The sequence below is a fragment of the Phaseolus vulgaris genome, chromosome 5, assembly GCF_051622355.1.
Source record: "Phaseolus vulgaris cultivar YP4 chromosome 5, ASM5162235v1, whole genome shotgun sequence".
Classification (NCBI taxonomy): domain Eukaryota; kingdom Viridiplantae; phylum Streptophyta; class Magnoliopsida; order Fabales; family Fabaceae; genus Phaseolus; species Phaseolus vulgaris.
The window spans coordinates 3,734,733-3,745,739 of NC_143502.1; the positions used below are offsets into that span (position 1 = coordinate 3,734,733).

The window sequence follows — 11,007 nt, forward strand, 5'->3', positions numbered from 1 at the left end:
TTATGTATTCTTTATTTACATGCAAAATAAAAAATAAAAAAAATTTAATCTGTGAAATGATTAGTGAAAATCCCATAACCGTGGTGATTAATGATTGGTAGAAATTGAAAGTTGAATGTAGAAATTTGGTGTGAGCTCACACTCTTTGACCACGTGATGGCCGTCAAGAGAGAGTATCTAAACGCTTTCTGATGTCCCAAATGCAATCATTTGCAATTTCATTTCCAAAAAAATTTAAGAGCATAAGTCACGGGTGGTTTTGAAATGATCTTTTTTTATATATTTATAAAATTTAAAGTTGAAAATCTAGGTAGGTATGTTTGATTTTTTTTTTAAATTATTATTTTAAATTAATATTTATTATTTTAAGTTAATATGTATTAAATCAAATTTAAAGTTAACTTATATTATGTTTAATTAATACTATTAAAAAATCATTATATAAAAATTAAGTTAAAAAAAATTTAATTATTATATTGACTAAAATTAGATACTATTTTAAAAATTAAAAAATTTACTGTATCTAAATTAATTTTTATTAATAAGTAGTTTTTAAATTAGTATATAATAATAGAAACTATTAATCAATAATAAAAACTAATAAATTTTTTAATTTTTAAAATATTATCTAATTTAGTCAATATAATAAATAATTATTTTTATTTAAAATTGAGTTTTATTTAGTAATTTTTTTAATATAAAATATAAAATTTAGTATTTAATATTAGTGAATAATGTTGGTTAGATGTTGTCTTCTTATTGCCATTGTCACCACATCGACACCTTGCACTTCAAAATTGAAGTTGATGTATTTGTTGTTCTAAATTTTTAAAGATTGTTTTACATTATTGCTTTTAATTACATGCCCTTATTTAAATTTTATTTCGATCATATTTCTTGTATAAATTATTGAATGCATTGGTGAGTTTCTGACACCTTGACAAATTAAATTGTTTTATTTTTTTGAAGTTCATATTTTAGTATTTATATTGCCAAAATTATAAAAAACATAAACTTCAAATTATAAATCTCAAAATTTACGAGTTTATTTAGGTTAAATAAAGATTATGTGTAATAATATAATTAATTATACACTAATTTATTGAATGCATAAATTTAGTTTGTTTTATTTAATATTGAATGGATAAATTAGTTTTCTATTGCATATTGAACATTTATTTGAGATTTGTGTTGGAGATTTCACATCGACTAGAGATTATAGTATCTCATGAGCCGATTTTATGGATTTGAGTTAAGCTTAAAGTCCACATCGTAATATGGTATCAGAGTCATTTCAAGTCTATCATTTCGAGTGTTTGAGCTTATCAAGCCACCCACAAACCTCAACCATGAACCAGCTTTATAGGGTTGAGTTAGACTTTAAAATTCACTTCGTAATAAGATTTAATATAAAATTACATTAGATTAATTAATATGGGTAAGTTATTTTATCAATTTCTACACTATATTAATCAATCTAAATAATATTATAATAGTTTATACACCTTGTTTTTTAATTTTAATTTTCACTTATAGATTTTATGTTTTAAAATTCTTGACATATGAAATTGCAATACCTTTTATGTACTTCATTTCGTTGCCATATTTTAATTTAGTTAAAACATCATATAGACATCTTAAACTTGACATTGTGAGTGATAAAACGCAATAATGTGAAGTTGTAAAAGTAAGACAATTGAACATTTTCATGTGAAAATTCACCAATTTTTTCTTACAAAACTTGTTAATTGTTTGAAAAAATAGGCAAAGTAGGTTTATAAAATTGATGAGTTGAAATGAAAGTCAAAGTCTTGGAAAGAGACCAAAGTTAGAAAGTTTGTGTGGCAACAACCAAACACACGTCGGCCATGGAAACTCAAACCACATTGGCTACTTTGTTTGGTTTCATTAATATGAATATGAAATTTTTTTGCTTCTTCATTATCCCAAAAAATTGGAAGACATTGACTTACAAACGTTCTAGGTATGAAAGAAATAATACATACTTCAAAAAAAACTATGTCATTGTCTTGGTGTAAATATTTTCATTTTATAATATTTTTTTTTAATTTAAATTTAGATTTGGATATTTGTAGTAAAAATATTTATTAAAATAAATATTACCAATTTTTTTTACGTGATAAACGAATTTTTAGTAAGTATTAAAATGTTAAAATATTTTATATTTATTGACCTGTGTTATAATATTTTAATATAATTTATGTTGGTAAACTCAAGATGTTTAAAATTTGGATTATAAATAAAAATCAATTTTGATTATAGTACACAGATAACAAATATATATTTAATTTTTAATAAATTGATGTATTTTATTATATATTAAAATTGTAATATGTTGAAATAGTTAAAAACTTATTACAATTTGAGATGTGGAAGGTTAAGCAAGTTGAGGGTGACATTGATATTATTCCAATCTAAACCCTAAATTCACATGTTTTACTAAAAAAAAATGTTGGTTCTTATCCATGTTGCTTTCTACGAGGGCAAAGAGATGAAACTACAATAAATGTTGTGTCTTTCTTTGCACCTCTCCGAGGGAAAGCTGTTCTTATCCATTATTTTGTCTTTTCATGAAGGAGTTGACATTCAAATTTTATTTAAGCTTTTTATAGTTCCTTGCAACACGAGAAAATAATAAATGGAGTTAGGTTAATTAAGTCAAACTAAGACCACTAATTAACTATAATTCCCTGGCTTTTACGTAACTCTTTCAGATGGAGAAAAAAAAACATTTTTTTACATAATTGAGAGATAATATTAATAGAGTAAGAAATTATTTTAGCTTAATTGTATTTTTTTTTATTAGATATTCTAAGAATGTTCTTAGAGAACTATTAAGATCACTCTTCTTTTATCTTTATCGGTCGGTCGTACTGTACTCCAACTTTCCTCCTTGTTTGCTCCTTCCTCCTCTCTACTCGTCGCACCTTTCGGTCTTCTTGTAACACCGACTCGGATGATACCTGCAGAAGGCACTCCGGCCTTAGGTCAGTAAAGGTATTCAATGCTCGGTTGTCAGAGCACGATATATGATGACATATCTGAATCTTAGAATATGTGTTATTTATATTATCTTTAGTAGACTTTCCTTATTGTGCCACATTAGAGAGTTTAGAGATACATTACCTAACTCTTAATTGCGGATTAGTTTTACTAACTCTGATTAAATGTAACTGGGTCTGAGGTATCGATCGGCCCATTGAGGTGGACCATGATATCGATAAGTCCATTAATAAAGATCGAGACATGTAATCAATCGTACCACTCTCATGGGTACAAGGGTATAGTTTAATTTTAATTTGTTACTTTTTATTTTATTTGTGTCAATTGGATATTTTATGTAACATAATTGTAAGTAACTTTAGTTTTTAAAATTTTAATGACTGAAACTATGTAACTTAAATTATTTTGTGGAGTAGAATATATTGATATGATATTGATGGAATCAGTTTACTCACTTCAAACTTAAAGACTAAATTTGTACATTTGTTATTCATGAATGATCTAATTGGTATAATTAAAATTTTATAAATTAAAATCAAACAGTTTTAATTAGACTATTTTTAATTAAACTATTTAATAGATTATTTCACTTTAAGTATAATTAGAAACAACTTATATTTTAAGTCATAAATATTATCTACTAACTTGAAATCATCAAATGAAATTCTTTTCATTAATGATAAATTTTTATTATTCCAATTTCTTCATAGGAAAAATATATAATTCTATTTTATTTGTTAGATTAAATTATACAAAAAATTCATTTATACAAATATTATCTACTTATATTTGATTTGGTCTCATATTAAAAAAAACACAAAGTAGTCTTTTTTATTTTATATTATAATTTTTCTATTTTAGAAGTAACTTAATTAACTCAAAATTTAACTATAACTTAATTTATCTTGATAATTAATTCACTATAAATCAAATCATTTATCAATATCTTGTTTTTATCTAAACTCCTATAATTAATGAAACTTCTAAAATATTTTTTTTTGTCAATTATGTTTTTTAATCAACTCATCACATTGACTCTAATATCGATTATAAATTCACGTTGACCTAATAAAAGTTATATCAAAATACAATCTCAGTTAACTTTCATCACAAAACAATTAGTGCAACTAATAAAAAAAAATTCTGTTAAGAATGAAATAAATTTGATTTTAACATAACCCAATTGAAGTGAATTCCCAACAAAGTTAGAAAATTAAGTTACAAAGGAACACTTTAAACCACTTTAAGAATATAAAGAACCAAAATAAAAAAAATATATTAAAAAAATAAAAAAACTATTTATATAATTTACCCTATTAAATTGTGTGAGAGTTTGGTGTTTTTTGGAGCTGGAAACTTAAAAACACCTTACTCAGAGGTTTTTGTCTTCTTATCCTTTTTTCATTGAACATAGGCTTCTCAAACTCTGTGGTCCCAACTCAATTGCCTCATTCACTTTCTTTTATCATAAAATGTCAATTTTCACATATAAATAAATACCAGCCACCATTGGAACAGTCTACTTAACTCAGATAAAGATCAATATTTAATTCATACACATTTCTCAATGTATAATATTTCTAGGTAAAATATCATTTAGTGCCTTTATTTTTTGTTAAAATTAATCTTAGTTTTTATGTTTTTTCCACCTTAATTTTATACAACAATTGCTAAATTTCATCCCTTATCCTAACATTACACGATTAATACAAAAAAAAAAGAATGAAAACAATAAAAGGTCAAATTTTTTTTCAAAGTTTCGAAATTTTTTAAATTTGTTGTTGTCTTTCTAATTAGAATTAGTTAGCTTTTAGCTCTTAAAATGATTATGCTTAACATTTAAAAAAAAAACATGAAAGACAGAAACCGAATTTGCAATTTTTAGAGGAACAAAAATTATTTTTTCTAAAAATTCACCATTTTTAAAATATAAGGACAATATATATAGAGAGAGAGAAAGAGAGGAATACAAATTATTTAATAAAAACCATCAGTTTTAACCAAATATTAACATACTTTAAGCATATTTTATCAAATATTTTACTTATTTTTTTAATATTATAATCTGAAACTTTCTCTATTTCTTTTTTAGTGTCATAGCTTTGGAAAGAAATATTTGTTTTATTTATCATTTTCAAATTTGAAAATAACATCAATTTCTCTTTTTCTTAATGGCAGTAGTATACACTCTTACATTTCATATACTTTTTAATATCATGAAAATGAAAAGAAAGAAACAAATATTGTGCAATAAGAATGAAAAAAAAATTAAAACATTCTTTAATTATTTTATTATAATTAAAAACTTTATTATATTTTTATTTGTAGACAAAACCTTTTAACAAGGTAAAGGAACAACGACTTGGAATCTTTTCTTTGCTTTCTACATTCTAGGATGTAATAAAGAGGTCATATTTCTTGGTCCATATTTATATATATAAAATCTTAATAATGTCTTGAATCTGAATACAAGGTACTATACAACCCATAGTTTTCAAAAACAAAAACCCTACCATTTTTTTTTAACTTATCCTAAGAATTCTACACATTTTTCCCTTTGACTAGTAATTTCAATGAAAATTATTTTTCTAATCAACAGTGCAGTTCCAGATATGACCCACATATAATTTCTTTCACAATCCATAGAATAATATCTTTTTGAGGATAACCAACACTATTTGAAAAGCAACTTCCTGTGGTAATCTGTGATGAGTTCTTCACGAAAAGGACCATTATAAAATAAACAAAAAATGTTTAGGGATAATGCATGAACATGAGAATTATGTAAAGTAAAAGTTGGTGTCCTTTCCTGCAACCAAAGAACACCAACCACACAGTTTCTCTAATGCTTACACAAAGGTCGCTTGATCCTTAAGCAAATCATCACTAATCACATTTTCATTCTTTTTCATCTGTTAGAAAGTTACTATGTTCCACCAGAGATGTCTTTATTAGTTGTTTATTATTTGAGTTTCTTCATGTTTTTTATTTGTCTAAAAAGACTTAAGCAGAAGAATCAAAAGATACATATATAAAGGTGACGTGACACTGCATGCTTCTGTAAATCAGTACTTAAATGTCTTTGGTTTGTTTAATTTTATGTAATTATCCACTTTCACTATTCAATATGCAAAGCCAAAGTTAGATCCCAAGACAGATTTTGATTATTTCTTGTTCAGAGAGTTTAGTGGTCAACGGCAAGAGAATGAAAAATCATGGTTGCAATGGACCCCCTTGTGTCATCAAGGTATAATCGTTATATTGTGGAATCATGAGGGTGCTTACTACAAGAAACTGCATAAATATGTCACAGTTGCAAGACAAAATAATAATCTTCGTTTTCTACTCTCACAACTCTTTACTTTCTTCCTCTTCTCATCTGTGTTCGTGTGTATGCTTTTTGAGTTCAGAGCCAGACTCAAGGAGCTGAAGGACCTGAGCCTTGGATTTGAATCTGGAAAATTTGATGTATGCCCTTTATTGCTTTTCAAGATTTTCTGCTCTTTCTAGTCCCAAAAACTACTTTGATTGCAGTAGGAACATAATTCAAGAAAAATTCTCAGCTGAAAAGTTGTGTCTCGTTTTTAACTATTGGTAGATTTTAGCTCTTGAAAAGGGTTGAGCATGTAGTTAGAATTTCCCTTTGGAAGCATAATCTTTTGGCATAGTAGCCTCACTGAGGTATGTATGAATTATAGATGATCATTTTCTTTTCTTTTTCAGTGATTTTCAGGTGATTGCAAAAGATATTGCAAAGATGAGTGTTATGTATAGTCCTGTTCTCAAGTACTCAGATGTGGAGCATCGGCTAATGAAAAACCAAGAAATGGATTCAAGTATTGGAAATCCACAACAATACTGTCACCAACCCAATTCTGGACTACAGAGGTATTGTTCTGCTCCAAGCTCATTGCTGGCAAGCCTAATTGACAACAATATTCATGACTGTTTCAACGAGGAATCTTTCACAAGTGAGATTCATCAACATTATCCTCCATCCACAAGTTCAGAAATGGACACCATGTTGTCCAAATTGCTACCATCCAACAATGGATGGAGCAATTCAGAAGCTTTGCAAGAATTTGGAAGCAAGCCTGTAAAGCAGGAAATAGGGGAATCTGTTCCACAAGGACCACCACAACAGAATGAATATTCTTATGGTGGCTCTCAGTTAATTTACCAATCACAGCAAATTCAAGGCTTGCCAAATGGTTCTTCCAGTGCTTTTGGTAGCTCTTTTGGTGTGGTTAACTCCATGGCCTCAGAGAACCCCATTCAACCTAAATTGGGTGCCAGGAATTGCTCCAATCTCTTCAGGCAAAAGAGTTCCCCTGCAGGATTTTTCTCCATTCAAAATGGTATGCATTTTTTTCTTGTTTGCTACCGTTTCTTTTATAGTCTATGGTTTTCCTTTTATGGTTTTAACACCATATGTTGTTGAAATGTTCAGAATTAACTAAACCTTGCAAAATACTTATTGTCAAAATCAGATCCCTCTTTCCTTATTGGGAGTTAGTTCTTTATATTATCCTTGCAGAGAATGGGAACCAGATGAGAGATAAAAAGGTAGGAATATGTGAGAAGTTAATCTTAATCATAAAATCAAATTAAACAGCCAAAAAGAGATTAAAGTAAATTATTAAAAATGTTCCATGTATACAGATATATGCATAAGAAGCTGCATGATAGTAAACAAGACATTAGTTTTAGTGTAACGAATTATATATACTTTTCTGTTTCTTGTAGATCTTGCAGCATTGAGAGAAGTAGGTGCCTTTAAAGCCAATGATGTTTCAAATGGACAGGCTACTACATCATCTAGTGGGTTGAGCAGTTCTCTTGCTTTCTCATCTAGGCCATCTTCATGCCTCAAACATATGCCACAAATTGCTGAAAATGGAAATGAAAGCCTTGAAGAAAATTGTGACCAGAGTAGGATCCTAGCTAATGAAGATGGTAACTCAAAGTTCTGCATACCTAGCTTCACCAGTGAAATCTGGGAAAGTTCTTCATTCAATGCCCCCAAAACAGAAAGTGATGACGAAATCATGTTTTCCACTTCAAATGGTTTGGAATCTCAGGTACATAACAAAGTTTGTGGATATACTTTCAACCAAATGAACTTTGAACTTTTTTCCACTGTTTTGATCACTGAATATTGTTGTCATCATCCTCAGGAATCAGACTTTGGCTATCAAAATCTTGGTTTGACCCACCATCAGAGCCTACCTAGCTCTTCTACTAAGATGTCATCCATACAGAGGTTTCTTGAAATTCAAGGTTCTGTTCCTTGTAAAATTCGAGCCAAAAGAGGTTTTGCCACTCACCCAAGAAGCATTGCAGAGAGGGTAAAATTCTATAACTTCTAGCAATTATAAATCTCCACTCAATTTGTCACTTTTCATATTAACAAGACCATGCAACTTAGCTGTTTCTTATTTGTTATCCTCAAAGGTAAGAAGAACAAGAATTAGTGAAAGAATCAAGAAATTACAAGACCTTTTCCCAAAGTCAGAAAAGGTAATTTAACTCTCACAACAAGAACATCACATATTGATTTTGTTTCACTTCCTCTTTGAAAATTGATGTTAACTTGACACTTCTTTCACATGGCAGCAAACAAGCACAGCAGACATGTTAGATTTGGCAGTTGAGTACATCAAGGACCTTCGGCAACAAGTTAAGGTACTAAAGAATTACAAAATCTTTCCATAAATCCTGAAGAGAGTAATGAACACATTGAACTCCACCAAACTTACACTGTCTAACTAAGTTTCATTCTTCTCATGCAGGTTCTCTCAGATTGCAAGGCAAAGTGCAAATGTACAAGTAATGAGAAGCATTCCTCTAGAACTTGTGCCTGATTTATTCAAATGTAGATAGCAAAATTATGGATTTTAGTGTGCCAAAGTTAGCCATTGTAACCATATAAAATAATGCTGACATTTACCTGGTGTGAGTTTAGATCCAGGTGAATATTTTTCACTTCTGATTTTCATTTCTTTCACCCCTTCATAGTTTGATTTAGAACCAGAAAGTCTTAGCATGTTTGGCAGAAATCTTGCACCTCTTCATTTTTACCTATAAGATATGTTCTATTGGATTACTGATCGAGTTTTGTAACACAAAGTTCAATACAAAGTTCAATACTGAATTCTATGTGGAAATTGCTTTTGAAACTACAAATTATGATCTTCTCTAAGTATTTTTTCTGACTCCAACACAGTATCTTCTTCACTAGAAAACACACCACCTGTGGGACCAGAAAACAAGAAGAATTATTGAACTGTTCAAATAGAAAGAGAAGAAGATTTCAAACATAGGAGCTAGGAGTCACTCATGGAAGAGAAAACCAAATTGACTTTTATTATTTAATTTTTATTTTTAATTTATGCATAAATTAATTTTAACTCTGAACAATTTTTCTTTTCTAAAAGTGGTTGAATCCAAACATTCCCAAGAGATTACCAACAAAAATGTCTATAATTATTGTTTAAACTTCCACTTTCTTTGATTTCTCAAATTAATAGAATTAGGCAATTATACTAGGAATATATCTTAGGCAATAATTACTCAAAAAATAATAACTAATAATTTTTTTTCAATTTGAACAGTCTTGTGTGATGCTCTTGCTAAACAATCAGAGGTATTTCAATGTTTCTGACACAATTGGAAAACTGCTAATTTATTTTAAGAATTTGATTTTCGTGTGTTATTATTGCTTTTTTTAACACTGTATATTAATTATAAATTATTATAACTATATTTTCAAAATAATTATTGTAAAAAATACTTTATAATTAATTATTTTTTGTTTTCAATATAATAATTAATTATTTTTTGTTTTCAATATAATAATTAATTATTTTTTGTTTTCAATATAATAATTAATTATTTTTTGTTTTTAAAATTAACTTTTATTTAATAATTTTTTTAGTGAAACTTTATTAAAATGTTTAAATTAAATTCTAATATACTGACATCTGAAAAAGCCGTCATAATAGTTTCCTACAAGTTGAAACCATTTCTTTAGAGAGAGAAAAAAATCTTAATTTATTTTCCAGAATTAAAGTTTTGAACAATGATATTGCATAATATGTTAAAAGTATTTGTCGTATTTGTATCCTTATGGAATGATAAGAAATAAAAGAAACAGAAATTGCAATTCAATTAACATTTATTGAAGAGAAACTCAGAGATCTACATAGCTTTTTTTCTAATAATAATAATAATATAAAAAGGTAAAAGAATGACATTATCCTTTTTATTTTTAATTACTCTAATTTTTTTAACCTTACATCTGGATTTTACTTTATATTTTTTTAGAATGGAAAGTTTCAAAGATATTTGATTGTAATGAAGTGTTGAATGAGTTAAAGTTAAGGATGAAAATAAGTGAAGTTAATGACTGAATAGATTCTATAGACAATGCACACTTTTTCAACAAACACAAGGTCAATATGAAACTCTAAATGGTTTTAAAAGTCTTTTAAAGTATAATAAATCAATTGATCTATTTAAATAAACATACATTATTATTATTATTATTATTATTATTATTAAACTTAAATATGTTTAAGGTTTTATATGACTTGTTTAGGTTTCGTTCTTATGGAAAAACTCTCGTTCAAATTATTAATTTTTGTGTTATCTTTTAGTTTTTTTTATCAAATGAATTAAATAAAAGGTTAAAAAACCAATTGATAGAAATGTAAAAGTATTTATAAATTATATGTAAAGTACCTGTCCCAAGATCTCACCTATCATAACACTAAAGTAACATAACATGGCACTAAACTCAAAAAATAAATATTTAAGATACAACTTTGTAGAGGGTATAAAAGTTAATCTTACCAGGTAATCCACTATCATATAAACAAGGAACTTTAAAATGTGAAAGAAGTGGTAAAGTTAACAGAAGTTTCTCTCTAAGTTCTTACATAAAATGGTGGAAAAAGCTATGTTTTTCTTTCATGTGGTCTA

The 11,007-nt window shown here is 27.4% G+C and overlaps 1 protein-coding gene and 1 pseudogene across 2 annotated transcripts; both read left to right on the plus strand.

The window, feature by feature from the left end:
* The first annotated feature begins 5,736 nt into the window (after window positions 1–5,736).
* LOC137834881 (transcription factor bHLH130) lies at window positions 5,737–9,210 on the plus strand. 2 transcript variants are annotated; one of them, XM_068643109.1, is made up of 7 exons: window positions 5,737–6,492; window positions 6,748–7,382; window positions 7,771–8,105; window positions 8,202–8,372; window positions 8,479–8,544; window positions 8,641–8,709; window positions 8,817–9,210. In XM_068643109.1, exons 2-7 carry the CDS (start codon window positions 6,782–6,784, stop codon window positions 8,886–8,888), a joined length of 1,314 nt encoding a protein of 437 aa, XP_068499210.1. In that variant the 5' UTR covers window positions 5,737–6,492; window positions 6,748–6,781; the 3' UTR covers window positions 8,889–9,210. The 2 variants fall into 2 exon arrangements, with proteins under 2 accessions (XP_068499210.1, XP_090158248.1); XM_090302122.1 differs by lacking the exon at window positions 5,737–6,492 and having other exon boundaries at window positions 8,641–8,720; window positions 8,817–9,009.
* On the plus strand, window positions 5,807–6,428 carry LOC150027427 (uncharacterized; annotated as a pseudogene).
* Window positions 9,211–11,007: the final 1,797 nt, after the last annotated feature.

Coding starts and splice junctions, on each gene's coding strand:
- LOC137834881 (XM_090302122.1), top strand. CDS start 6,782: ATGAGTGTTATGTATAGTCCTGTTCTCAAGTACTCAGATGTGGAGCAT. Junction 7,383..7,770: donor ATTTTTCTCCATTCAAAATG/GTATGCATTTTT, acceptor TGTTTCTTGTAG/ATCTTGCAGCATTGAGAGAA. Junction 8,106..8,201: donor CAAATGGTTTGGAATCTCAG/GTACATAACAAA, acceptor CATCATCCTCAG/GAATCAGACTTTGGCTATCA.